This window comes from Myotis myotis, unplaced genomic scaffold (genome assembly GCF_014108235.1).
Source record: "Myotis myotis isolate mMyoMyo1 unplaced genomic scaffold, mMyoMyo1.p scaffold_m19_p_1, whole genome shotgun sequence".
NCBI classification, from domain to species: Eukaryota; Metazoa; Chordata; class Mammalia; order Chiroptera; family Vespertilionidae; genus Myotis; species Myotis myotis.
This window is the reverse complement of record NW_023416313.1, coordinates 158,774,868-158,802,783: the sequence shown is the minus strand read 5'-3', so window position 1 is coordinate 158,802,783 and position 27,916 is coordinate 158,774,868. Positions and strand designations below refer to the sequence as shown.

The window sequence follows — 27,916 nt, the reverse complement described above, 5'->3', positions numbered from 1 at the left end:
CTGATCATACCAACTATACAAGGTAAATTATTCCGAAAGATTCCAGGTAAGGCCAACCCAAAGCCTCCTCCTTGAATTCACTCGGTATTTCTTCTGTTGCAAATTAAACTTCTTTCTTCTTGCCTGGTTCTCAGTGGAGCGGAAAACAGCATGCCCGTTCTTTTCTATGCTAAAGAATAAGCATACTTGAGAAGCACTTATTCAATTCCTCTCAGCCTATTTTTCTCTAAACTAAACAGTGCCAGATTCTTTAACCTATCAATAAGCCCTATTTATTATCTGGATTTACATAGTGTCTTTTGCCCCAGAACTCAAATTGCTTTCAGATATAATTGAGCCTGATCTCCCTGGTGCTTGAGCCATTAAGAAACCATTAGTGTATTCCTGCTGCAGGCAACTAAGTGGCCCCCTAGTGGCCTGAAGGTGCATACGCTTCCCTAAGTGCCTCTCCCCCGCTAAGGGTAGGAGAGTGAGAGAAATCAGCTTCTAGGCAGGGTGGGGACAGAAAGAGCCCGAAGGTCATCTTTTGTAAATACTCCAATGGACCCTAGAAGGACATCCCTATGGAGCGTCAACTAAAAGGCCCTCCACGACCGCGTACCTTGTCTGCTCCCGAAGGCAGCCTTGGAAAGTTCTGAACAATGACAGCAGCAACATCCACGCCCTTATGGGCTAGGTACCATACTCAGCACTTAGGTTCCTGGTATCACAACAACCGATCAGGCAGGCACTCTGGAAGGGTTGGTGACCCATCTTGACGTGAATGAGCATATATTCTTGCTAACGGTCTCAACCCGCACCACTCTCCAAGGGCTGAAAGAGTGTGTGATCCCCTGACTGACCTAGGATCTCACATAATGTTGCATCAGATCAAGAGTCCCACTTTCTAGCAAAAGAGTGGTCATATAATCGTCTGGGCGCATCACATACTTTGCTGCCCACTGGTGAATAGAGTTGATAGAGTAAAAGAACTGCCTTTCAAAGGTGCAGCTGAAGCACCATTTTAGTACTGTGTGCTCCGGTGTGAAGTATGCACCCTATCCAATAACTATAATCTGGGCTTTGGCTCAACAGCTAAAATACAGGGGTCTAGGGAACAAGGGGTAGAAGGAGGAATAACCTCACTTACCATCCCTCCCAGTGACCCTTGGGGTAGGGGTGGGTTTTGTGCTTCCTATTCCTACAGTTCCAGGTGGTTTAGAGAATCTGGGTCCCAGAGGCAGAACACTTCCAGCAGGAGACAGAGCAAGGATCCCATCGATGTTCCGTGTGGCTGCTTTTCATCCTTCAGACTCCTTGCACCAAGAGACCAGCAGGCAGAGAAAGGAGTCACTTCCTGGCAGGGATACGTGACCCTGGTCCTTTAAAAAGGTGGGCTGCTGCTACACAGTAGGGTTAGGAAAGAACATGCGTGTCTCTTGGTACTCCCTTGCCCAATTTTAATAGTAAGTAAACAAATTCAGAAGCCTGGTTTGAGAAGGGCCTGGTGATTAGGCACTCAGACCCCTCAGGAATGCCACCAGGTGAGCCACCTGGACCAGCAGAGGTACAAACTGAAGTAAAGAGAATCTAGGCTGGGTAATGGGGCGGGGAGAATGCTGACTATCAGTGACACCAAGACAGGCTGCCGGAGTGGGGAGTCAGGATTGAGCAGAGGAATACATTGACCAGCGATGCAGTCACAACAAAGGACGCCTCCACAGGGAGCTCTGGAGTGGGGGTGACGCTTCGTACCTGGCCCCACCTGAGGCAAGAGGGCTGGACCTCTGCGTCCCCACATTGGCCAGGCGGATTGTCCCTGTTCAGGAAGCCGGCCAGGTGGCTCCCTTTGGAAGTGTCCAGGGGGATGTGCCACAGCCACCACAACAGTGCCCCCCCCCCCCCCCCCCCGCCCCGGACGTGGCTTAGACCTCCATGCTTCGTATGGGCAGTTTGCTTTGTGTGGAAGTAGCTCCTCCAGAATTCTAGCGTCTGTTTTCTCCGGGAATCTTACAGGAAGGTAAGTAGGAGGGACGATTGCCCCTACTTCCCGAGCTCTTCCTAGGGACAATCCGCCTGGTCAATGGGGGACGCAAAGGTCCAGCCCTCTTGCCTCAGGTGGGGCCTGGTCTGAAGCATCACCCCCAACTCCAGAGCTCCCTGTGGAGGTGTCCTTTGTTGTGATTGATCGCTGATCAGTGTATTCCTCTGCTCAGTCCTGACTCCTTCACTTCCTCGGATGCCATGTTGTTTCTGAGAGTGCCTCCCCATAAACTTTCTGCAAGCAAATCTTCCTTCTATGAGAAACCTGAACTAAGACAGTCTAGTCACCTAAGTCACCTAAGATTCTAACCTTGGGGACCCAGGAGAACAAGTCTCATCCATCTGAAGGTAGACCTCCTGGCCACCTGAGCCTCTGAGCCATGGTTCCCTCCACCAATCCTCACAGAGTGTGGTGTCAGCCTACATCCTGGCTGTCCTCCACCAAATGCCCTCCTGCCGCGTGTTCCCCAACGATAAAGCAACTAATCGGAAGTCCCTGAGTACATCAGACATGGTCTGGCAGGACAGTAATGAGAATGTGACTGCGTCTTCCTTGGTTCTAGAGCTCTGGCTGCACATTGGAACCAAGGGTGACACTTAGAAATACAAATTCCTCACCTTCCTCCCCCTTTCTCCCCTCCCCCTTCCCAGGTCCTGATTCAGAGGGCCTGGGCACAGCAAGGACACAGTGCTACCAGAGCTTCCCAGGTGATTCTGGTTGATATCAAGATGGAGAGCCACTGGGCTCAGTGTCCCACTTCAACTCCCAACCTCAGAGTCTGTCTGCTTTTCTGGCAGCCTTTTCATTTGACTCATATGGAGCTGGCTGTCAGCAAAAACCCTCAGTTTTATTCACACTTGCTTCTGCTAAGCCGCCACTTCCCCACCCTGTCCTTGCACAGTCGGTGCCGTGGAGCCAAGCCCAGAATTCTCAGTTAAGCCATGTTCATTTCACCTTTGAGGTTCAGGCTGTGACTACAGCACGTTAGGGGGTCTTGGGATCCCGAGTGTGTCTACCAACACATCCCCTGTTCTCACTGACTTCCTGTTATTCACAATAACTTCCTGTTATTCACAAGGTTGAGGGGCTTGCTCCCTGTGGCTTTGCCCAGGTCCTGATAAAAAGATGGATGAGGCCGAAACCGGTTTGGCTCAGTGGATAGAGCGTCGGCCTGTGGACTGAAAGGTCCCAGGTTCGATTCCGGTCAAGGGCATGTACCTAGGTTGCGGGCACATCCCCAGTAGGAGATGTGCAGGAGGCAGCTAATCGATGTTTCTCTCTCATCGATGTTTCTAGCTCTCTATCTCTCTCCCTTCCTCTCTGTAAAAAATCAATAAAATATATATTAAAAAAAAAAAAAAAAAAAAGATGGATGAGGACAGGAATAAGGACAGAAGCAAGCCATCTTCCTGAGGGCCTTCCTTACGTGCAAGGCACCATGCCCGCCTGGAGAAGGACATCGTCTAACTTATTTTCCTCACACTTAGGAAAATGGGTTCATTTCACAGACGGGTAAGCAGAAGCAGGGAAGATGCAGACTGTGTCCAAGAATACCCTGCTGCGGCAGGGGGCCAATCCTTTCCTGCCGTCTACAGCTCTACATCTCCCAGAGGAAAGGCGGGAGATAAAAGTGACAAGGTTGACCCTTCTGATTGGAAAAAGAGAGATTTTTAGAGCTGGAAGGAATCTTAGAAACGATCAAAAGCTAACAGATTAGAGAGCTCAGGTAACTTGCCTAGATCACACAGCAAAAACCTTTCCTCTGTTGGAGATTAAAATCTGGGTTTCTTGAGAACGATCCAGTATTCACTCCGCTACATCGCCAAGTAAGTTTGGTTCAAAATGGCACTTCAAAGGAAACACATGGGACTGCATCTTTTCCACTTCCAAGTCCCAGATGTTTCCCTCTATGATTCTAGAAGGGCTTAGTTTGGGAGGAGAGGCAACATCTCCCTCCTGGGCTTCTACGGAAAACTCTTGATCGTCTCTCCTCTCCTACATGAGGAATTAGAACCTCAGCACCTGCTATCCAGCCTTGTTCCTTCCTCCATTCACACTCAGCTCTGTGTGTAGAGGGTGGCTGGATCTGGAGCCACAGCTGGACATAAACAGACAGACTGATGGACAGCTCCTGCTGTTCACTCTACCTCATCAGCTGTGGGGGCTATGGTGGTGGGAGGCTGGCACTCAACTTCTTGAGTTCTGGTCATCTCGGGGACAGTCTGCTTCAAGTCTACAACCAGGAACACCCCTAACTCGGCCTGCCCTGGGAAGGTGGGTCCAGCCCCTGACCCACACAGTCTGCTGGGGGCGGTGGGGGGGGACACAAATAAAGAGCAAGTCAGTGAAGATATTTGTTATGGAAAGAGAGGCATATATACTGAGGAGGACGTAATAAGAAATTGCGTTGCTCCTGTCAGTCAGTGGCTGCTGCTACTACTACCACTACTAAGCTGACGTGTAGGCATGGTATTGAGTGCTTTATATTCATTATAGTATTTCGTTCTTACAACATTCCTTGAAACATAGATATTTCCATTTTACAGGTCCGAATGTCGATGCACAGGAAGGTCAGGAAGGTTAAGTATCACAAGATAAACCAGCTGGTGAGTGACTGGGTTCATAGAGGAGTGAACTTGGCTCATGTGTCAGACTGAGGGACAGACCCCAGAGGATGTCACGGCAGCCTTCCGCATTCCAAAGCGAAGCCAGCCATTGGCCCAAGAGGCACAACAGGCCTCAGGGCTCCTGAACCCCAACTGCTCCATCAGGGAAGTCACGGCATCAGCTAAGAAACCCACCTAATCTGACTCTCTTGTTGGCTGGTAACGGGGTCACCGGAAGATCTGAGTTCAGCTTCCACCACTAAACTTCTCTGATGAGCAGATTGGGAAACCCAAGCACAGGGTCCTCACACAAGCTGCCAAGTGAGCCAATGGATTCGGGTCCTGCCTCCGAGGCTTTGGGCCGCCACCGTCTCCCCGGGAGGCAGCGATGTGCTGACTGTAAGTTCCCAGTGACTTGTGTGGCCCGGAGCTCACAGGTGCAAACTCTCCACTGTAGGTGCCTCCACCATCACAGCGGACACAGACCCTCCAGCAACTTCACTCAGGACCTGCCCTCCCTTGATCCCCAGCCTTTCCCCAGGAGGCACGAGCTTTTCAGTGTGCCCAGTAGGGGGCATCGTCGCCCTTCCACCTTCTGCTCTGGAAGGGGGAGAGCAGGGGAGAGATTGGCAGATTGCCTGGAGCCCTCTGCTCAGCTCAGGCCAGGAGCACATTTCCCAAGCTGGGTATTTGCGTGTGACCTCCTGCTTTCTCCATAGCCATTCTACCATTATTTATACAGTGGTTTTCTTTGTCAATACACATGTTTTAAAAACCTCACTGTATTTTTAAAAGAAAAAAGCCCTTTGATGAAGGTTTTCCCAGCTTCCTTCACTGCGTGAATTCCCTGCATTCTAAGGGCCGCTTTGCAGGATATGGAAAGGAAAATACAGGCCCCCCGGAAGCTACAGTGGGGTTCTCAAGAACTTACTCCAGGCAGTGCCATCACTGGGTAAAGACGGGTGAGGATTTATCCTGTGGATCCATAGCCTCACTCTTCAGAGCCAGAGAGTGGAAGGATCAGAGTAAAATACCCTGAACTCCCTGCTTTCCTGTGGCACCCCCAAACCTGTCTCTCCCCTGCTACCCCTCCCCCCACGCCCCAAGGGAGAGGGAAGGGATTGTCTTTCCAGGCCCAAAGTGGCGAGAAGGCTGATGGCTGCAGGGCAGATAAGAGGGAGGGACGTGGGTGCAGGGCCAGAGGTGGCTGCAGGTGACAGGTGCAGGGGCTTTGAGAAGGGGCTGGGATTTCCCTTGCAAAATCTATTCAAACAGACAAACAGGGAACCCGATCCCAGGAGGGAACCAAAACTACAGGGACACCAGAGGGGCCCTTGGCTAGAGGGATGGGAAAGGAGAGAAGGGGACAGCAGGATTTGGAGGGAGGGGTGGGAGGATGAGGGCAAAAGGCAAAGAAGCTGGAGGATTCCCAAGCTGCTTCCACAGGCTCAGTCAGGCCTTGCTTGCTCCAGGCTCCATCCCAAGTCTTGGAATTGCTCTCCTAGAGGTTATTTTAGTGTGGGAGTCTCCTTAGCTCCCACCCCCTGCCCTGGTCCAGACTGGCCAGCAGAGACAGTTCTAGGGCCCGAGGATCTCACAGTCGTCAGGGGCTGGCACAAAGGCTCATGCAGAACCTGCGGCAGAAAACCAGGCCCTGAGAGGGAAGGAAGTCCTGGGCAGAGCTCCCTGCTCCCCCAGTTGAATTAGCAAGGGTGATAAGCCGATCAGATTAAGCAAGAGGAAGTGGGCTGGCTGAGCTGGGCCAGGACTGAGCTCCCTGGGCTGGGGCAGTGCAGAGGCCCTGCAGGCACCCAGAGCAAGTGACCAGAGCCCAGGCCTCTGCAGAGCAGCCTCCCGCCGCCAGTGCTCTCACCCAGGCTCTGGGCACAGGGCAGAGGAGGGGGCCTGGCAGGAGGGCCTCGTGAAGTCTGGTGGCCAAGGGTGGCTCCACTGGCTGTGTGTGAGGGTGGCTGGTCGGCAGGGCGTCCAGGTGTCAGCCAGGCCTAGACATCCAAGAGGGGAGAGTCACATGTGGGGGGGTGAGGTGTGTGATTGCCTCACTTGCACCTCATTTTCATGGGGAGGAAGCGTTGAGAAAGAGGAGCTGGATATTCAACAAACTTTGCTTATTCAAAAATGCTCAGTCCCAGCTGGGCCCTGCCCCTCCCTCAACTCCCACTTGCAGGGTGGTCCCAGCTCCTCAGGCTCTGCGAGAAACCCTTGTGCTTTGGACCCCACCTCTGTGGAAGTCCCTTCCCTGGTCACCTCCTTGCTTCCTCCCCTCAGTCCTTGCCTGCGCAACAGTATCCCCAGCTGGCCCCACATTATTCCTTCTCTAGCCCCCGGCCGCATCTAGGGGAGTAGGAACTGCTTCTGGGACCGGGAGGCCCCAGCTCCAAGCGGACCAGACCTCCTGACTGCACCCTGAACAGCAGCGAGAAGGAAGCCCTGAGCAGGAAGTGCTGAGGCACAGGGTGAGGGCGGGGGCTTTGAGGAGGGGAGCCGGCCTCCCAGGGCAGGAGCAGTAACCACAGCCCCCCACTGCAGGCAGGCAGGAGGAGGCTGATTTAAAAGGCAGCGGGGCCTCTGTCCGAAGCACTCAGCTCTGCACCCAGCCACGGCCACCGTGGGCTGTAGGAGCACCCAGACTTCCGGACCAGCTCCGGGCGGGTGCCATGTGAGCCCAGCTTGGCTCTCCTCCTGCCCGCCCTCCTGCTGCCGGCCTCTGCCGTGTCCAGCTTCTCCAAAGAGGAACACTTGGCACCATGTCTCTGCTCAACCCTGTCCTGCTGCCCCCGCAAGTGAAGGCCTATCTGAGCCACGGGGAGCGCTTCATCAAATGGGACGACGTGAGTGGGGCAGGGCTGTGGGCCGCTGGGACACGGGTAGCAGGCGGGGCTGCGAGGTGCTTTGCCAGGGTGGTGGGTAGGTTTATGTCTGTCAGGACTCAGGCGCCTGTGTGGCTTGGCCAGGCAGCAGACACAACTGCCTGGATAAACAAACCTGGGGGTGAGGGGGTGCGCCCCAAACATGTTCCTGGGCTGCGGGGCTAGGGCTCTGTGTCTGGATGTGAGAAGCTGATGGGCTGCCTGGGAGGACAGTTCTCCGGTCCGGGTGGGTCTTTCCCCATCGCCCCCAGGGTGCGCTGCTCCTGGTCCCGGCTGAGTGGGAGGAAAGTGCCCCAGAGCTGAGGCAGGGCCAGAAGCAGCGGTGAACCAGGGCCTGCTCCCAGCGCAGATGCCCCACTCTTGCCCATTAGGATTGTTCGCCCCTCCCCACCCGCCCCGTCCCTGTCCCTGTCTCTAGCCCGAGAAAGCCCTGCTCTCCCCAAAGCGGCTGTGGGGCAGCCCCTAAAGGCCCCTGCACCCCAAGTAAGAACTGGAGGCTTCTGGTCCCAGGGGCCCCGGAAGGAATGGATTGACTTCTGCTTCTGAGGGCTGCTCACCCGGCTCCCTGCCGCCTGCCTGTCTGCAGGGGAAGGGGAAGGCGCTGCTGTGCCCTGTAGTGTGTCTCCACGGTGTCTGCTCCTTTCCAAACTGGGGCCTGCCTCCAGCCTCTGGTCCTCCCAGACCCCCCGGGGCCAGGGATTCTCTGGGGCAGGTGAAGAGAGCAGGGAGGGGAGGCTGCTGGGCTGGCCCTGTGTGAGAGGCAGTGGGGCTGGTCCCAGGAAGGGAACATGAAGGCTGGGGAAGGGTGTGGGGGGTGGAAGAGAGGTCCTTAGGGCTGGCTAGTCCTCCTCACAGGTGGGGTGAGGGGCTCTGGGTCTGTGAGTTAAGGTAGCCTGGGCTCTCGGCCTTTCAGGGCTGGGCTGGGCTGAGTAATCTGGTTGCCAGGACTGTGGAGAGGAGGCCATGGCCAGATGCTTTCTGCTTCCCTAGGGGTGTGTGGTAGCTGTGGCATGGCGGTGGCATGTCCCAGGAGCCTGTGGAATGAGGGAAGTGGCTCAGAATGAAAAGCGAAGTGGCCTTTCTCGGTTCCTCTGGGAAGTGTGCGTAACCCGACTGGGCAGAGGGTCATTCGGGGTGGGGGCAAGATTTGTGGCCTTCTCTGCAAGCCAGCACCTGGGTACGTGGCTGCCCCCTCCCCTCCCCCAGGCGGAGCACTGCAGGGCCCTCAATCCTGATTTCCACAGCAGGCACCTCCCACGCCCAGCCACAGACAGGCACATGGACCTATGGCCAGGGCTCTGCTCTCAGACTATTCAGCCTAGCTGGCAGGTGGCTTGGGTCTGCCGTGCCGTGTTGCATAAGCACAGCGTACAGGATGTAATGAACTCCCAGCTGCATGTGTCTCCCATGCCCCTTTACAATGCATTTGCTGGGAGAAGCTCTCCCCCGGCCGTGGAAGGAAACTCAGGCAGCCACGGGCAATCCATTTGCTCTCGGGGAACACAACTCTATGGTCACTTTTCCTCGCAAAGCCAAGTCTTCTTTCAGACACAGTTATCATGAAGAGCTCCAACCTTTATTCAGAACAGTGATGGCGAACCTATGACACACGTGTCAGAGGTGACACGCGAATTCATTTTTTTGGTTGATTTTTCTTTGTTAAATAGCATTTAAACATATAAAATAAATATCAAAAATATACATCTTTGTTTTACTATGGTTGCAAATATCAAACAACTTCTATATGTGACACGGCACCAGAGTTAAGTTAGGGTTTTTCAAAATGCTGACACGCCGAGCTCAAAAGGTTCGCCATCACTGATTTAGAATGACACCTTCTGCCCTCCTCCCGCTAGGAATGGTTTGAGGTGGTCTGCAGGCCTCTGGCTGGGTTTCCTGCTCCTCCTCCAAGTCCCGCCAGGGGTAGGGTGCAGGGAGGGAGGTGAGAAAGGGGTATCAAAGGGCTTCATTGAACAGGCATCATCATCAACTAGCTCGTGCTCTCTGAGCCTGGTAGGCCGTTTGGGCTTATTCTTTCTTTGGTGCACATTTTTAAGGATTCTCAGGAGACCTCTCCACCCTGCACTGGGGTTCTCTTGCTTAGGGCCTTCCTGCTATCTGTATTCCAGGCCACTTGCAATGGCTTCTTCAGTCTCTCCGAATCCAGTGACGGCCGTCAGCTTCCTATAGCTTCGGACTCGGCCCCTCTCTCCCACAGGCCCACGCTGGACCCAGCAAGTGTGCACGTGTGCATGGTCCCAACAGACTCCGGGATCCGGCTCATCTCGCACACCAGGGTCTCTCTGCCTCCAGCAGTCAGCTGGTCTGTCACCAACTGGTTCCTGGGCAGGAGCCCCAGTCTGTTATGTCCCACAATAGCAGGGGTGACAAAATCTGTCCAAGTGCAGTTAAACCTAGACTTAAAGTGAGGGGTCAGGCACCCTAATCCTCCCTTGGGGAAAGAAGGGAATGGAGCTCACAGCACAGCTTTCTCCAAAATTAGCCTCCTCACAAAGTGTCCTCTTTCTCCAGTCCATTAAGCACCCCAGATCTGAGAACCTTTTTTAACTCTTTCCTTGGTAAATGCTGCACCTGACTTGGTTTGGGGTGCAGGGACTACCATGTTTTGTAGGAAGCTTCAACTTTAATATCTTGTTATATATGCATACAAATCATTACAATCAGCGGTAGCCTGTGTGCTCCGTGAACGGAACAGGAATTTAGAAGTGAGTTCATTCATCATTCATTCACTCTTTTAGCAAACCTGGGGCACTGGGTTCATGGTCTAGTGCGGGCTTGTTTCCTGAGGGTCCGAGCCCCTGGGGATTTCCTGGATGGGTTTCTAGGTCTGAGGATAAGCCCCTCTCAGGCTGTTTCGGAAAAGGCTTTTCTGAAGCCATGAGGCTTGTGCTGGTCCGTAATGGTGTTTCAGGCAGTGAGAGTTGGAGTAAGGATGCACTTGGTATCTGCTATCTACGGGGCGTGGGTGGGTGGGGGGAGCAGTTCATGGAGGGGGAGACTGAGCGTGTGGGAAGCGAGGTTTTAGCCGGATGGTGTAGGGCAGCAGTTCTCAACCTGTGGGTCGCAACCCCTTTGGGGGTCGAGCGACCCTTTCACAGAGGTCGCCTAAGACCATCAGAAAACACATATATAATTACATGTTGTTTTTGTGATTAGTCACTATGCTTTAATGATGTTCAATTTGTAACAATGACATTGGGGGTCACCACAACATGAGGAACTGTATTGAAGGTCGCGGCGTTAGGAAGGTTGAGAACCGCTGGTGTGGGGCCTTGGGTGCAGGTGTGGGAGTTGGGTCCTCGGCTCTCACTGTTGAGCAGCCCTGGAGGTGGTGTGGACGCTCAAGAGGGATATTCTACCCTTTGACTGAGCTATGGCCTTAGGAACAGGATGAGGCGGGGGCCAAGACCCTGTTTGGGGTCTAGAGGGAGAGCCTCTCTTTGGGGCTTAGAGAGGGAAACCCTCTTTTCTCCCAGAAATACCACTTCCAATCCTCTGCCCCTGTCCTCCCCCGGTGCAGAGCTTTTGAGGCCTATGCCCAGCCTTTAGCTCCGCAGGACGCAGGACGAGGGAAATGCCTGCAGATTCCCGGGACAGCCACCTCCTAGGGAGATGGAAACGCCTGGTGTGGGCCAGGGAAGCTTGGCCTGAAGTCTCAGAGCAGGGCGCTGCCTCTCTCTCTCCACAGGAAACAACATTAGCCTCCCCGGTCATCCTCCGTGTGGACCCCAAGGGCTACTACTTATACTGGACATATCAGAGTAAGGTGAGGCAGCCCCTCCTAGTGCAGCCCTGAGCTCCTGCTATTCCATGGAGTCAAAGCGGCCTCGTGGCCATGGGGGCTGGAGGTGCATGCTGGGAGTGTAGAATGACCTGCTGGTGGCTCAGGGTGGGGGGATCTCCTGTGAGGGGGGGCTATTTGCTTTGGGAGCGGGGGGTGCAGTCCCTCCAACCATGGCTGCCTTCAGCCTAGATGCTCCGGCCTTAGCTGGAAAGAGAGAGAGAGAGAAGGGAAAAAGCTGCTACTGAAGGCTGGCTCTCTGCCTGGGGTTCCAGGTGAACGTGAGGGCTCAGAAAGATCAGGGAAGGGCCTTAGCACCCAGGCAGAAAGGAGGGAGGGAGAACCTGAGGAGAGTCCAGGATGGAGGAGGCGAGACTGCGGGCTCCCAGGCCCTGAGTAACTCGAGTGGCCAGGGAAGGACAGCCCCACAGTCTTAGCATCTAGAGAGGGCGGATGGCCAGGATGTGAAGGGGTGTGGAAGCTCCCTCCTCCCTGCTCTATGTCCACCTCCCTTCTTTTCCCCCTGGGCCCCCCAGGAGATGGAGTTTCTGGATATCACCAGCATCCGGGACACCCGCTTTGGGAAGTTTGCCAAGATTCCCAAGGTAGGTGGGCCCAGTAGCAGCGCAGGCTCAGCATGGTCACCGGCTCCCTGGGAGGGAGGAGAGGTCCCTGGGCTGGGCAACTGGCCTCCCCCTGAGCCGAGCAAGGGGTATGGTTGCTCCTGTCTCAAGGCCAGCCCTTGCCCCCAAATCACCCAGGCTGTCTTGGGGGTGTGGCTCCCAACCCCCCCCCCCCCAACTCCCTGACTGGTTTGCCTATATTTGCTTAATGCTCATAGAAAGATTGGAGGAAGGGATTGGGGGAGCAGGATTCCCTGAGCCAGGGAGCTAAGAATCTAGATTCAAATGAAAAAATGGCAAACAAAATACGCAGGACTCCCAAACCCCATGGCCTGGGTTCAGATCTGGTGGGTTTCTCCCTCCCGGCCCCAGGCCCTGAAGGTGGGGATAGGAAGATGCTGGGGCCGGTGGCTCCTAAGATGGGACTGGGATCCTACCCCAGTGGCCGAGGGGGAGGGAAAGCAGCGCCACCGAGGGCAGGGGCGACCCTCACCATGCCCCCTTTGCTGCAGAGCCAGAAGCTCCGGGAGGTCTTCAACCTGGACTTTCCTGACAACAACTTCCTGCTGAAGACACTCACTGTGGTGTCTGGCCCGGACATGGTGGACCTCACCTTCCACAACTTCGTCTCCTACAAGGAGAATGTGGGCAAGGTGCACTGGGGTCACCGGGCCAGGGGCTCGGCACCGGGCGTGGCCTGGACTTCCTGAGAGACAGGCCTGGGCTGGGGGGTGGCGTGGCCACCTTTGAGGTCAGGGGCCTGACTGCTGTGCTCTGGGGTCCTGCAGGACTGGGCTGAGGATATACTGGCGCTGGTGAAGCACCCGCTGACAGCCAACGCCCCCCGCACCACCTTCCTGGACAAGATGTAAGTACCTGCCTGGCTGGCCTTAGAAGGGGGGCTGAGTGTGCCAGCCCAGGGCCTGACAGGCTGCTTTCTGCCCACCAGCCTGGTGAAGCTCAAGATGCAGCTCAACCCTGAAGGAAAGATTCCTGTGAAGAAGTGAGTCTCCCCCGTTCCCTCCCCACACTTCCACCCAGCTCTCCACAGCCTTCCCTCTCCAGGCATGACTCCTCTCTTTGTCTCATGCCTTCCTCTGCTCCTTTAGTTTTTTCCAGATGTTTCCTGCTGACCGAAAGCGGGTAGAAGCTGCCCTCAGTGCCTGCCACCTCCCCAAAGGCAAAGTGAGTGGTTCCCCCCTCCCCACCCCACTGTTCTCCTTGTCCCCTGAGCTGCCTCTGACCAGGAGGCAACTTGGCCAGGCCTGGTGAGTGTTGGAGAGGGTAAGAATGATAGCACATTCCCAGCAAACAGCCCCAAAGCCAGCTAACTCTAGAAGCGCTGGTTCTGATACACAAAGACAGAACCAGGCAAGGGGGGGGGGGGGGCGGTTTGCGGGGGTTGGGGGGCAGGATGCTCCAAGTTTGAGCAGGTTGTTCTCCTCCCCCTGGGTGGCAGTGGGGGCAGGGGGTGGGGTAGGAGTGGAGATGAATGTTTGCAGCTGGAGGAGCCAGAGAAGGTCAGCAGGGACAGAAGGCGGTCTGCAGGGATCTGAAAGGTGCAGCAGGCAGGGACCAGTTCTGCAGGGTGTGGGAAGCACAGAATCACACACCCTGTGAAAAGGGTTTAAGCTGCCAGGACACAGACTTTAGCTCAACACAGAAAAATGTTTTCCCTTTCTTTTTAGTTAAGTAATTTTTAATTACAAGTTGTATGCAGGTGTATTATGTAGTACACCCATAAGGTATATTATGGGCAGATGCAGGGCTGAGCCGGGGTTCATGCCTGGCTGACTGAGTGGGTCTCAGCCCCCTCTTCCCCCTTGGCCACGCCTTTGCACAGGGCACCACTTGCACCCCATGGAGTCTTTTCTCCTGCTAAGAATTTGGAACATTGTAATTAAACTAAGACCTCACTGATCACTTGTCCCCAGGAGTCTCAAGAGGATACTTCCCCCATAGTCACAGCTTTATGGGGCTGGTGACCCCTGGGTGCAGTCAGCCCCAGGGGATGCCAGCTTGGAGTGGGAGAGAGGGGGGAATGGGCTCCCGCTGAGGGCCCTACAGCCAGCAGGGCATACTGCGGTCAGTACACACCACACTCCTTTCTTCCTGCCCCCTGAGCTCCCACCTTGGCTAAGTCCTGATTTGTCAGCTCTGCTTGTGTCAGTAGGGGCCACTGGCCCATCTTTGCTTGAAGCTGATGGGTCCAAGAGCCAATCTTCGGGAAATCTGTTCTCGCTCTCCTGCTCCAAACTCATGTTGGCCTTCCAGTGTGGCCCTGGTGGACAGAGGATGCGTGTTTCTGGGATGGGATGTGATGCAAAGGCGCAGAATCCCTGGCTGGCGCTAGTCTACTTTCTGTTTCTATTTCTATAGATTTGCCTATTTTGGACATTTCGTGTAAATGGAATCATACAGCATGTGATCTTTGGTGTCAGGCTTTATTCACTTAGCATGTTTCCAAGGTTCATCCATGTTGTGGCATGTATCAATGCTTCATTCCTCTATATGGCCGAGTAGCAGTCCATTGTATGGATATATCACATTTTGCTTATCTATGCATCAATTGATGGACATTTGAATAGTTTCCACTTTTTTTGGCTATTATGAATAAAGTTGCTATGAACACTCATGTACACGTTTGTCTGGACATATGTTTGCAATTCTCTTGGAGATTATATATATATATATATATATATATATATATATATATATATATACCTAGCAGTGGAATTATTAGATCATATGGTAACTCTACTTAACATTTTGAGGAACTGCCAACTGGTTTCCAAGTGATCACACCATTTTACAGTCCCACCAGCATAGCGTGAGGGTTCTAATTTCTCCACATCCTCACCAACACGTATCTTTTTTTTCTTTAATTTTAGTCATCCTAGTAGGAGTGAAATGATATCTCATTGTGGTTTTGATTTGCATTTCCCTGACTAATGGTATTGCGCATCTTTCCATGTGTTTATTAGTTGTTTGAATATCTTCTTTGGAGAATTATCTATTCAAATCTATTGCCCATCTTTCAATTAGGTTATTTGCCTTTTTACCGCTGAGCTGTTGCTTCGTGGGTATCTGATTTGCAAATACAGGGTGGGGCAAAAGTAGGTCACAGTTGTTCTTATGGAAAGCAATCAAATAATTAATAAGTAAGAATATAAGAATAAGCCTTAGTGTACTCACAACTGTAAACCTACTTTTGCCCCACCCTGTATTCTCTCCCATTCGGTGGCTTGTCTGTTCACCTTTTTGATGGTGTCCTTCAAAGCATAAAAGTTCTTAACTTTCATGAAGTCCAATTTACCCTTTCTTGTTCTTGTTCTTGTGCTTTTTGGTGTCTTCAACTATTTGTTGTTGACTTGTCTATTTTTCTCTTTAATTCTGTCAGTTTTTATTTATTTTTTTAGAATATTTTTATTGATTTCAGAGAGTAAGGTAGAGGAGAGAGAGACAGAAACATCAGTCATGAGAGAGAACCACTGATTAGCTGCTTCCCGCATGCCCTCCACTTGGGATGGCGCCCACAACCATTCCCGCGACCAGGAATCAAACTGCAACCTCCTGGTTCGCAGGTCGGTACTCAGCTACTGAGCCCTGCCAGCCAGGCCTGTCTGTTTTACCTTACGCACTTGGGGGCTCTGTTGTTAGCTGCATTCTTTATATTCAAATTGCTTCTTTTTGAAAATTTGTTCTCCGCTTAAAAACAACAACACCTAGCCCACTACTCTGGCAAGCAGCACCACTTACTTCAGACCTCTTTTCCTCCTCATTCTGGTCATTCTTTCTTCTAATCCTGCCCCAGCCAAGAGACCACCCAGTGTCCAAATTCAGGGGCAAAGCGAACCAGCTAAGCATGCTCTTTGCTCAGCAACCAGGGCCTTGAAAAGTGGGGGCTCACAATTCACCATAGCTCAGATCTGCAAACAGCCTAAGTGCCCATCAGCAGATGAGTGGATTAGAAAGCTGTGGTACATCTACACGATGGAATACTACGCTACTGTAAAAAAGAAGGCGTTCTTACCATTTGCAACAGCATGGATGGAACTGGAGAGCGTCATGCTAAGTGAAATAAGCCAGTCAGAGAAGGATAAATATCCCATGATCTCACTCATTTGTGGAATAGAATGAACAACATAAACTGATGAACAAAAATAGAACCAGAGACAGAGAAGCATCAAATAGACTGTCCAACCTATGAGGGAAGGCGGGGGTGGGGGGTGGGGTAAGAGATCAACCAAAGAACTTGTATGTATGCAGATGAGCATAACCAATGGACATAGACAGGGCTGGGGGGGGAGGCAGCCGGGAAGAGGTCAATGGGGGGACAAAGGAGACTCGTGTAATGTTTTAAACAATGAAGAATTTAAGTTAGAAAAGAAAAAAGAAAAGTGGGGCTCAGCATGTCCTTAATGCCCCTCTGTCCGCCTGAGCCCTCCTTTGGATCGGGCCCCTAGTGCAGGGCCAGGCCTGGTCTGTGGTTCTTCGTGCTGAGAAGGTGGGGCAGCAGTGACAGGTGGCTTTATCTCCCCAGAATGACGCCATCAATCCTGAGGACTTCCCACAATCTGTCTATAAGAGTTTCCTCATGAACCTCTGCCCTCGGCCGGAAATAGACGAGATCTTCACTTCCCAGTGAGCTTCTTGGATTGGGCTGGGCATGGGGAAAGGGTGTGGCTAAAATTCCTACCTGCTATGCTGACAATTAGGAGGCTTTGCTGGACAAAGGGCCTGCCTGAGCTCCCAGCCTAGAGGATGGAGACCTGTGCTCTTCTCTTTGGCCTGCAGCCATGCCAAGGCCAAACCCTACATGACCAAGGAGCACTTGACCAAATTCATCAACCAGAAACAGAGGGACCCTCGCCTCAACACATTACTGTTCCCGCCAGCGCGGCCTGACCAGGTGCAGGGCCTCATCGACAAGTATGAGCCCAGTGGCATCAACGTGCAGAGGGGTGAGGACCGATGGAAGCCCTCACCCCTGTGGGCTTGTCCTGCTCTGACCCCTGGGCTGTGGCCCTGATAGTTATCCTCTGCCCGCCCCCCCCCAGGCCAGCTGTCACCCCAGGGCATGGTGTGGTTTCTCTGTGGGCCGGAGAACAGCGTGCTGGTCCAGGACAAGCTGCTGGTTCACCAGGACATGACCCAGCCACTCAATCATTACTTTATCAACTCCTCCCACAACACCTACCTGACAGGTGGGCCCTGGCCTCCTCACTACTGACTTCTCCTTCTATGGGGCTGCTGCTGTTCCCTGAATTCCTCGCGGGGTTGCCCATGGGCTGCCAACAGTACAGACCATGGCAGAGTGGGGTGGGGAGAGCCCTTGAGTGAAGCCCCTGCCCCCGCTTGCTCTGCCTCAGCCGGCCAGTTCTCGGGCCTCTCCTCTGCGGAGATGTACCGCCAGGTCCTGCTGGCAGGCTGCCGCTGTGTGGAGCTGGACTGCTGGAAGGGGAAGCTCCCCGATGAGGAGCCCATTATCACCCATGGCTTCACCATGACCACAGACATCTACTTCAAGGTGAGACTCCGAGTGTGGAGGATGGTGGTACAGGCACTAGGGAAGGTCCCTGGTCCCCAAGTTTTCTGGGTGTGGGGACCTGAAGCAGGAGGAATGGCTGGGGGCCTCAGACCAGCATGGGGTCTAGAGGAGATCAGAGGAGGCAGGGGGCTAACAGTGGTCTTCCGGATTTACGGATTTACGGATTTACGTGTGTGTGAAAACTGGGGAGAGGGGAAGGGTGCTGATGGGGGAGGGGAAGCCTGGAGCGAGGGGGCCTCGCTCCTAGGAGTCCTCTCTCTTTCAGGAAGCAATTGAAGCGATTGCAGAAAGTGCCTTTAAGACCTCCCCCTATCCTGTTATACTGTCATTTGAAAACCACGTGGACTCGTGAGTACCCAGGCCCATTCAGCCTCATTCTCTACTCTGTCCCCATCTTCCGCCCGTGCTGCCCTCCCCCAACTATCCCGGCCTCTACCCATGCCTTCCACACAATTCCCTCGAGACCCAGGCCCTCCTGCCTGTGTCCCTGCCGCCCCCACCTCTTGTGCTCCTGATGACCCAGATCAGGGGCCCGGGAGGATGGCCAAGAGGAGGGTGGCTGCTGAACCCTCCCCGCTTCTGCTCCCTCAGGCCCCGCCAACAGGCCAAGATGGCTGAGTACTGCCGGGCGATGTTTGGTGACATGCTGCTCACCGAGCCCCTGGAAAAGTTTCCGGCGAGTGGACTTCTCTGTGGGACACCTGGGGCTGGGGGCGGGGGACCGGGGGCACAGTGGGGCCAGGTTAACCCCGTGTCAGGCACTGTGCGAGGCTTGGGGGGTATGCTAGTGGCAAAGGTGCAGTCCCAGCCCTCACACTGCTTACCGTCTGGTGGGGAGAAAGACAGGAACCTGGCCATGCCAGCCGGTGGCTGCTCTGGGAGTCCTTGGGGAGTCCTGAACTTGTCTGGGGGATCGGGGAAGGCCTCCTGGAGAAAGCGATGGCTAAGCTGAAACCTAAGAGTGATGCTGTGTTTGTGTTGGTGAGAGTGGGGAAAGGAGTGTTAGCAGACAGAACAGGTGAGAGAGAACCTGTCTGAAGAACAGGGCAGAGTCGGGCCAGGCAGCGGTTTGGCACCCGGGCAGTGGTGAGAGAGAGGCCAGGCTGCGCAGTGGGCAGGGCAGTGGAGCAGTGAGAGCTCCGTGTGAAGGAACCGAGGCTGCTGACACTCTCCTCTCCCACAGCTGAAACCAGGCAGCCCCCTGCCCAGCCCTGAGGATCTCCGTGGCAAGATCCTCATTAAGAACAAGAAGAACCAGTTTTCAGTCCCAGCATCCCCCAGTGGGGAGGCTGAGGGCAGCTGCCCACCCAGTGCCCCTGTGGGTGGGGACACAGGTGAGTCAGCCCCAGAGCAGTGGGGGTAGCGGTGGGTGTGAGGATCTGGAATGGGAGAGAGGAGCTGGGCCTGGAGGAGACACGATGGAGAGCCAGCCTGGTGTGGGGGTCGCCCCCCCCCCGCCCCCAGAGCTGATGGAGTTGTGTGTGGCAGTGTTGGCTGGTGAGGAAAGGGCTGAGCTGGCGGAGGAGGAGGAGGAGGAGGAGGTGGGAGAAGAAGAGGAGGAGGAGTCGGGAAACCTGGATGAAGAAGAGATGAAGAAGATGCAGTCGGATGAGGTGTGTGGAGACAGCCCGGAGGCCCTTCTGCCATCTTGGCTGGAGAGTCCTCGGGGGGCCATGGGGCCATGTCCCTGGGCTCTGGGCACCTACTCTCCACTCTCCTCTCGCTTCCCTAGGGCACAGCGGGCCTGGAGGCGACAGCTTACGAGGAGATGTCCAGCCTAGTCAACTACATCCAGCCCACCAAGTTCACCTCCTTTGAGTTCTCTGCCCGTAAGTTCGCACGGGGTGGCGGTAAGCTGGAGGCTCGGCTAGACTCAGGAGGCCCTCAGGAAGTGTGTCTGACACCAGGCACTTCGATGGGCGGGGGTAAGAGGAAGGGGTCCTCGCCTTCCTTGGCCCGGGGCCCTGTCTATAAATACGAATCAGAGGAGTCAGGCCAGGGCTTAAGTGGCAGTGGCTCCATTTCCCAGCACAGTTCTGGGGGTCTGGCACCGTGCAGAATGCTCTGGAGTATGTCAGTGGCAGGCCGGCCGTTTATGACAGGCCACCTCAGCGGGGCTGGCCTGGGGCTCCTGCGGCTTCCTGCAGGTTCTGTGGCCCCTAAGCCCAGAAGCCCATCCCCAGGGCATAAGAACTCCGGGGGAGGGAGGGCTGGAAGGCAGAGCAGCCAGCCGGTGCACCCTACTTCTTGCAGCCTTCCCTTTTTGTGCACACCGTTATTCATCTTCCCCAGACACACAACGGTGCCTTCCTCTCCGCCTCTGTGCGTGTCCCCAACATGATCACCTCTTTCTGTGTACACTTGTGCAAAGTATATACCTCTGTAACCTTGTTTCCTCACCCCTGAACTCACAGGATGCACCCCTACCTGTGCCCCATGGCGTGTACCCCCCCCCCCAACCCTCAAGCCTCAGTGGACACGCTGGGTTAGATGCATCTCTGCTGGAGGCAGCTACACCGAAGGGGCGGGGGGGGGGGGTCGGAGGGAGTACCTCAGCCTGACATAGACCCTCCCTTTTCTTACTCCGCCACAGAGAAGAACCGAAGTTATGTCATCTCCTCCTTCACGGAGCTCAAGGCTTATGACTTGCTCTCCAAGGCCGCAGTGCAGTTTGTGGAGTATCCTTGAGGCCTCAGGAGCCAGGGTCCTGGTTGGGAGGAGGGATGGGGAAGGGCTCCAAGGGGGGCTGTTGGGTACTCCGGGTGCAGCCTCAGGCTGGCCTCCTATACTCTGGAGCAGCTACAACAAGCGCCAGATGAGCCGCATTTACCCCAAGGGCACCCGCATGGACTCCTCCAATTACATGCCCCAGATGTTCTGGAATGCTGGCTGCCAGATGGTTGCCCTCAACTTCCAGACAATGGGTGAGGCACTCTCAGGCCCTTAAGCCCCTTCCCTTGCCCTTCCCACCTTCACCCTGTTCCTGTTCCTGGGGGGTGGTCTTTAGAACAGACCGGATGTTCAAGTATTTGTTAGGTCCTCTCCCTTTCTTGGACGGGGGCCCGGTCTATAAATGTGCACCAGAGGAGTCAGCACAGGCTCCTACCTCCAGGTAACCTCTGGGCAGCTCCTGTGGATCCCTGGTCCCTTGTGTGCGTGTTTCGGGGTAGAAATGCGTTAGCTCATGCCTATATGACTGCACGTATGTATGAGTGTGTGTGCGAAGATGCCAGGAGCCGGCATGGCTGCTGGCTGCTCTCTGAGTGGGTCTGTGGGAACACCTGCTCCGCTGGCCTCCACGCCCACTGTGAGCCTGCGGCCTGGCTGTGGCTTTGGTCCTGATGATTCCAGGCTGTGGGCCCTTCCTGAGGGAAGAGACACCCTAAGAAACCCTCATGCCATGGTCGTTCAACCTCCCCGTTCACAAGCCGGGAGGAAGGCTGGGAACATGGAAACAGAGGTCGGACCTTCCTCACAAGCACCCTGTCCCCCAGATCTGCCCATGCAGCAGAACATGGCGCTATTTGAGTTCAATGGGCAGAGCGGCTACCTCCTCAAGCATGAGTTCATGCGTCGGCCAGACAAGCAGTTCAACCCATTCTCGGTGGATGGCATCGACGTGGTGGTAGCCACCACCCTTTCCATTAAGGCAAGGCCCCGAGGTGGACAAGTGGCCGGGAGGGCTGGCGTCTTGAGGAGAAAGACACAGAAGCCCCACTCCTCCACGCCCAACCCCCTCTCTGATATCCTGCAAACTTCAGCCCCAGCCAGCTCCTGCAGTAGCAAGTTGCCTTGGAAACTGCCTCCTCCTCAGCCCTGGAGGCTGCCTCTTGGTCCCCATGGAAACCAAGGGGAAGGACTGAGGCTGTGATGGGGGAGGGGAGAAGAGTGGGCAAAGTGGGGGTGTAGGAGCCCAGGCCCTGGGAGAGAGCCCTATTCCTTCCTTGCCTGGGAGGGGAGGTGGGGAGGCCCACACCCCGTCCTGAATGCTGGAAACACCCTCATCACCAAAGCTGAGCTGTAACCTTGAGCCACACAGCCTCTGGTCCGTGGCCAGAGCTGGGTGCCACTCTTCACGGTTCCCAAGAATGGATGCTTCAGCCAGAGAAGCTAGAGGCCCAGGTGCTGGGGAATGGCTGGGTGGGGGAGCTGATGCTGGTCTCCCACCGGCTCCCACCTCCAGGTAATCTCGGGGCAGTTCCTGTCAGAACGCAGTGTGCGCACCTATGTGGAAGTGGAGCTGTTTGGCCTTCCTGGGGACCCCAAGAGGCGCTATCGCACCAAGCTGTCCCCCACTGCCAACTCCATCAATCCCGTCTGGAATGAGGAGCCCTTTGTGTTTGAGAAGGTGAAGGGCTAGGGCAGGGCAGGGGCTGGGGTCTGGGAAGGGTAAGGGCTGTCCCTAATTCTTGGCCTCTACTTACAGAAAAGAGAAAATACTTAGAGGGAGTTCCTTGATCCTCCTCCTCTCCCCACCCCTCACTTTCTGCCCTCCTGAATTTCAAGAGTCCAAAAAACCAAGTTTACAGAAATATACTTGGTGCACAGGTTGTGTGTGTCTGTACCCATGTGTACATGTGTATGTGTGTGCCTGTGTGTGTGTTCATGTTAGGATCAGAGGCAGAAATATGAACTCCCAGACCAGAGTGCAAGGTCCCATGGGGTCACAAGGGGGCCTTTTGCCCCACTGGATACTTGTGATAAAGCTGTCACAGTTGTCTGCACCAGGACCCCCAGAGCCGTGGCTGCATGTCCAGCCCTACTAGCCTGAGTGGACTGGCCAGGACATGAGCTGTGAGGATGTCTATGTGCGTGGCCTAGAGTGTGCCCTCTGTCCTCACCAAACCTGGTCACACCTGCTATGTTCTCACACTGGCCCTGGACTTCTCAAACTAGGGAGGGGGTCAACTTGGCCACCCTCTCCTCCCCAGCGTGTCCTGTCCCGAACTCTCCCCAGATCTTGATGCCTGAGCTGGCCTCCCTCAGGGTGGCTGTGATGGAGGAAGGCAGCAAGTTTCTCGGACACCGCATCATCCCCATCAATGCCCTGAGCTCTGGTAAGGGTAGGGGCCCTTCTTCACTGTCCCCTGCAGGTCTGAGACCAAGGCCAGCAGCAGGAGCCCGTCCAGAGGATGGGCAGCTTCAGGGAGGTGGCCCTGAACTTTACCTAAGCCCTTCACGCCATCAGCCCTCAGGAGTGCAGCAGGAACAGCACCTCTGCAGGAGACGGGCAGAGGCGGGGCTCCGGCCATCTAACAGAATGTCTGTCATTTTCTGAAACCACTGGGGCAATCTCCCAAGTAGCTGACATCTATTGGGCACTTAAAATGCTTTAAAGTCTTATATTCTCACGTAATCCTGCTAACCTCATGAGGTAGATACCGTTATCCTTATTTCACGGACGAGGAGGGCTCAGAGATTTAAAGCAACCTTCTCAAGGTCACACAGCCAGGACTTGGACCCTGGCCTCTCTGACTCTGAAACCAGAAGCCTTGAGTGCTGGGCTGCTGGCATACAGTGCTGGGCGGCAATGGGCTCTGCTCACGGCCCCTCTGTCACGCCCACAGGATACCACCACCTGTGCCTGCGCAGTGAGAGCAACATGCCCCTCACCATGCCTGCGCTCTTCGTCCTCCTGGAGATGAAAGACTATGTACCTGACACCTGGGCAGGTTAGGCGGCCCACAGAGTGCTGGGAGCCTAGGGCTGTCCATTTCCACTCGGCCTTCCTCAAGGCAGCCTCCAGAGGGGGGCAGGACAGGGTATCCTGGGGGTAGGTGAGGGCTGGGGGGGGGGGCTCCCCAGTACTCTCCATACCAGGCCTGTGACGCCCCTGTGCACCCAGATCTCACTGTGGCCCTCGCCAATCCCATCAAGTTCTTCAATGCCCATGATAAGAAGTCTCTGAAGCTCAAGGAAGCCATGGGAGGTCTGCCTGAGGTCTGTGTGTCTGGGTCCACGGCCGGGGTCCCCAGCAGCTTTGCCCTCTGCGGGAAGGGGAGGGAGGCGCCGAGTCCAGGGCTGGGGAGAGAGGGCTGTTGGAGCCGTCTTCCTAACCTGCTCTCCCTACACAGAAGCCCTTCTCTCCCGGGAGCCCACTTGCCAGCCAGGTGAACGGGGCACCTGCCTCGACCAGCAGTGGGTCAGCAGGTATGCACTGCGGGGGTCCTCCCACCTACCGCGAGGGGTCCTGCCTTCTCCGGCTGCATCTGCAGGCGCCTCCCAGCAGGGCGGCAGATGTGTACAAAACTAAGACTTTCACCGAGGAAGGGAATGGGGTGTCTGAGGCCTCAGCGCTGAGAAAGTGCACCGCGGGGGGCCCACGCTGGCACCCCCAGGGGGCGGGGAGGAGCAGAGCTGAGCCCGGGGACCCCAGGACACCTGTCAGCCCGTCCTGTGGCTCCTGTAGCAGCTGGGCCCGGGCGGGGGGCAGGGAGGGGCCGGAAAGAAGCTGTGGGTGAGGCCTGCTGATGGTCCTGAGGACCCGCTTGGGGGACGTTCGGGTCTCGTGGGAAAGGCGGGGGCTCCCGGGCGGCGGGACGCCTCACCCGGCTCCCCGCAGAGCCGCGCACCGCCAGTCTGGAGGAGCTGCGGGAACTGAAGGGCGTCGCGAAGCTGCAGCGGCGGCACGAGAAGGAGCTGCGGGAGCTGGAGCGGCGCGGCGCGCGGCGCTGGGAGGAGGCGCTGACGCGGGGCGCGGCGCAGCTGGCCGAGCTGGGGCCGCCAGGCGCGGGGGGCGGCAGCGGCGGCCGCAGGCTGGGCCCGGGCAAGGGCTCCCGCAAGAAAAGGTAAGGGCCGTGGCGGCGCCTGCTCTCCGAGCGGGTGCGGGCGGCCCGGGGCTCAGATCTGCTCCCCGCGGCCTCCGCAGGACCCAGCCCGGGGAGGAGCCGGCCGGGGCCGTGCCGGGCGAGGGCCCCGAGGGCGCGGACCCGCGCGTGCGGGAGCTGAGGGACCGGCTGGAGCTGGAGCTGCGGCAGCAGCGCGAGGAGCAGTGCGAGTGCGTCCTGAAGCGCAAGGAGCAGCACTTGGCCGAGGTGCCAGGGCGGGGGAGGGGAGAGAGCTACAACCCGACCAAACTCACACCCTCTGCACCCCGCGAAGCCCGTTTGCTAACCCCCTCCTTCTCTCCCTGCAGCAAATCGCCAAGATGATGGAGCTGGCCAGAGAGAAACAGGCCGCAGAGCTTAAGACCCTCAAGGAGACCTCAGAGAGGTATGCCTGCCTCCCTCCCAAGCCTGACTCTCACCTCCCAGGAGGGCTCAGGCCCCCACAAAACCTCTGGCTCAGCCCCCCACCCCAACATCTCCCCGATGCCTGTCTCTCTACAGCGACACCAAAGAGATGAAGAAGAAGCTGGAGGCCAAGAGGCTGGAGCGGATCCAGGCCATGGTGAAGGTCACCGCTGACAAGATGGCCCAGGAGCGGTGAGCCCGGAAGAGAGGCCCAGGCCCAGCGCTGAGCAGGAGCCACTCCAGGGGGGCAGGGGCCTCCCTCCCGAGCATCCTGACTCGCTTCCTAGCCATGTGCCTGTTCCATGGCACTTGAAAGTTAATCTTACTTCTGTCACCTCCGATTAGAGTGACCTCCTTAGGCAAAACACAGGTGCCAACACTGCTTGGCCAGAGAGGAGAATTTAAGGGAAAATCCAGAGGGAGGTGAAACCTTGGCACACCTTGAAGGACAGTGCACGTTCCTTCAGAGGGTCGCCCAGGACTTCCAGTGGGCCCTCAAACCCTCCGTGGATCCCCATGTCACCCCTCTGGCTGCTTCCTGCCCCTACTGCATAGTCCTTATTTGGTCTATACCCTGAGGAGTCTTCATCTCACCCAGCTCTTCCCAGGGGCCTCCTGCCCTCTGTGAAACTCTGATCACCCCAACAGGTTGAAGAAAGAGATTAACAACTCCCACATCCAGGAGGTGGTACAGGCCATCAACCAGGTATGTAACACTGTGTCCTTCACACACACACACACACACACACACACACACACACGCTCTCCCTCAGAGAGAAAATGGGTCTTACTTTGCCCTTAGGAGATATACTGTCCAGAGTGGCCCATGCAGCTAGGGAAGGCAGGAGGCAGTGCAGGGAGAGGGGACCCCCTAGGCCAGCCTGAGGTTCTGGTCTTTCTGTGGAGATGGAGTACTACCTGTCAGCCGCCCTGTCTGGAAAGGATATGAGCCAGCTGGCCAGGGAGGATGGAATTGGGGTGGGTGGGTGAGAGGGAGCTAGGAGGAGTCCGAAGAGAAAGGAAACGCCTGCTGGGAATGGACCGAAAGCTCGCCTGGGGATTAGCAAAAGTAGCAGAACTACCAGCTACCGAGTCCTGCCCTTAGCCAGATACTAAACCAGGTGCTTGACATGAACCGTGTCATGTAAACCTTCATAATAATCCAGCGAGACAGGTACTATTATCCTCATTTTACAAATTAAAAAGACAAAGGACTTTACCCTAAGTTTTATGGCTGGTTAACTGGCATCACAGCTGGATGCCAAGCCAGATGGCCTGTCTGAGCTGCCCTGCTTCCTGCCTCTCACTCCCATCAGATGACAGAGAGCCTGGAGAGGCACCAGGAGAAGCTGGAGGAGAAGCAGGCGGCCTGCCTGGAGCAGATCCGGGAGCTGGAAAAGCAGGTGACAGGAACCGCCACCCTGGCCCCCAACAGAGTTGGCCCGGCCCCAGGTGTAAAGGGACCCTGATCCAGGGAGCGTCCAGTCAGGAGTTCAGGAGGTGGGGACTCACCCCTCACCAGTGGGTTCCATTGGGGCCCTAGAGCCCTTTTACATGAGGCGGCTCTGCAGGTCTCTTTGCTTGTTTGGCACCCCCTCTCCTGAGAGGCTCCCTGATGGGCTCCACTATGCCCACTTCCCACCTCCATCTCCTGGGAGCTTGGCAAAGACTGGGTATCTCCTTGTTCCATTGTCCAAGGGCGGGAGAGTGGGCAGGTGGCCCCTCCTGAGCCAGCTGGTGGTGCTTGCTGTCCCCACAGTTGCAACAGGAGATGCTGGCAGAGTACGAGGCCAGGATGAAGGGCCTGGAGACTGAGGTGAAGGAGTCGGTGAGGACCTGCCTCAGGGCCTACTTCCCTGCTGAGGCTGAGGACAAGCCCGAGAGGTCCTGTGAGGCATCCCGGGAGCTGTGTGAACAGGACTCACTTACAGTCAATGCAGACACCCAGGAGAGCTGCCTCTGATACCCCCATCCAGCTGGGACATTCTGCAAGGACATTCCCTCTTCTGTTGGGCGGGGCTCCATCCCCCCAGGAAGAAAGACCCCAGCAGCCCCAGTGCTCGGAGGCTGTGGGAAGCTGGGGTTCCCCTGGACTCTGGAGCCGTCTCCTCAACAGCCAGGCTAGAGGAGGAGGCAGGGATGCCATCAGGGCAGGGGCTTGTCTGAGGCCCAGAGGTCCTCTCTAAGCTGCCTTCCTGCTCCTGCTCCTCCTTGAATTAGTGTCATCCATTTGTTGAGGGCAAAAGAATATGGACTGAGAGGCAGGGAATGGGGTCCTGGCCTCACCCTGCGTTTCCTAGGGTGCAGCTAGTGGCACCCACTCTGGAGTCAGTTTCCTCACCTGGAAGGTTAGGCCTGGCCTCCTGGAACCTCCACTCAGCACCTGTAATTCAAGCAGGACCTGTTCTGCCGTAAGGCTGGCAGCTCACCCAGGCTTCTCGGCCCCATCACAGGCGGGCCTGCCCTGAATTGGCCTCATTGTCTGCTCCCTGATTCAGAGCCTGGCACTACCTCCAAGCTCCCTGGGGCCTGCTACCCCTAGGATTCCAGGCTGAGGTCCCTTCCCTGGCTTCCTGCCTGAGGGGTGGGGTGGGGGGAGGCTGACATGAAAACGCTGCCTCAGCTGTCTGGCTCTCCGCCCCAGAGGCAACTGGGGCTGTGGCTGGTGGTGAGAGGAAAAGGATGGCCTTTTGAGCACGTTCCCATCCAGAGCCCGGCTCACCCCTTTTCCTAGGCTTGGCGGGTGTATTTCCTAACATGTACTCCAACCCAGGCTTCCTGACAAGGTCACATTTTTTTTCTCTTCTAACTTTATGAGGTTTATTTATTTTTCTCATTTTTTTATTCCTACAAAAGAACTCTGTCCCAATATTTCCTGCCTAAGCCTGGCCTCTGTTCTACAGCTGAGAAATGGGGAGGAGGGGAGGAGAAAGCCCTGAAATGAAGCAGGCTGGGAAAACCCTTGGGAGTGGAACCCGGGGGAAAGGTGTCCTCCAGAGCCCAGCAGAATGGTCCTGCCTCTAGGCTTGAAGAGGATTCACTTCCCTTTCTGTCGACCCTGCTGCCACAGCCACTGGAAAATGATGTCACCCCTCTTCTCCACCCTCACCCAGTGTGGCCCTTCCTTGTCTCCACCCTCAGGGCTGGAGCAGAAGAGCCTATACAAAGGTGCCCCCACCCTCTTGGAAGTT

The 27,916-nt window shown here is 55.9% G+C and overlaps 1 protein-coding gene across 4 annotated transcripts; it reads left to right on the top strand.

The window, feature by feature from the left end:
• Nucleotides 1-6,293: 6,293 nt before the first annotated feature.
• Nucleotides 6,294-27,596, top strand: PLCB2 (phospholipase C beta 2). Of its 4 annotated transcripts, none has more exons than XM_036297196.1 (31): nucleotides 6,304-7,478; nucleotides 11,227-11,304; nucleotides 11,856-11,924; nucleotides 12,455-12,595; nucleotides 12,731-12,810; nucleotides 12,892-12,945; nucleotides 13,052-13,127; nucleotides 16,486-16,586; nucleotides 16,740-16,906; nucleotides 17,003-17,149; nucleotides 17,315-17,472; nucleotides 17,759-17,841; nucleotides 18,085-18,169; nucleotides 18,677-18,827; nucleotides 18,982-19,106; nucleotides 19,226-19,322; nucleotides 20,087-20,171; nucleotides 20,293-20,417; nucleotides 20,988-21,142; nucleotides 21,677-21,841; nucleotides 22,451-22,550; nucleotides 23,061-23,165; nucleotides 23,339-23,433; nucleotides 23,568-23,643; nucleotides 24,011-24,281; nucleotides 24,362-24,527; nucleotides 24,629-24,705; nucleotides 24,822-24,917; nucleotides 25,374-25,431; nucleotides 26,042-26,128; nucleotides 26,485-27,596. In XM_036297196.1, exons 1-31 carry the CDS (start codon nucleotides 7,395-7,397, stop codon nucleotides 26,686-26,688), a joined length of 3,561 nt encoding a protein of 1,186 aa, XP_036153089.1. In that variant the 5' UTR covers nucleotides 6,304-7,394; the 3' UTR covers nucleotides 26,689-27,596. The 4 variants fall into 4 exon arrangements, 3 of the variants coding, with proteins under 3 accessions (XP_036153089.1, XP_036153079.1, XP_036153069.1); XM_036297176.1 differs by having other exon boundaries at nucleotides 6,305-7,478; nucleotides 24,056-24,281; XM_036297186.1 differs by lacking the exon at nucleotides 17,003-17,149 and having other exon boundaries at nucleotides 24,056-24,281.
• Nucleotides 27,597-27,916: the final 320 nt, after the last annotated feature.

Excerpts from the sequence above, each read along its gene's own strand:
- PLCB2 (XM_036297196.1), top strand. The coding sequence starts at position 7,395 with ATGTCTCTGCTCAACCCTGTCCTGCTGCCCCCGCAAGTGAAGGCCTAT. Across the intron at positions 17,842-18,084 it reads TTTGAAAACCACGTGGACTC|GCCCCGCCAACAGGCCAAGA; the intron begins GTGAGTACCCAG and ends CTGCTCCCTCAG. Across the intron at positions 18,170-18,676 it reads AGCCCCTGGAAAAGTTTCCG|CTGAAACCAGGCAGCCCCCT; the intron begins GCGAGTGGACTT and ends CCTCTCCCACAG.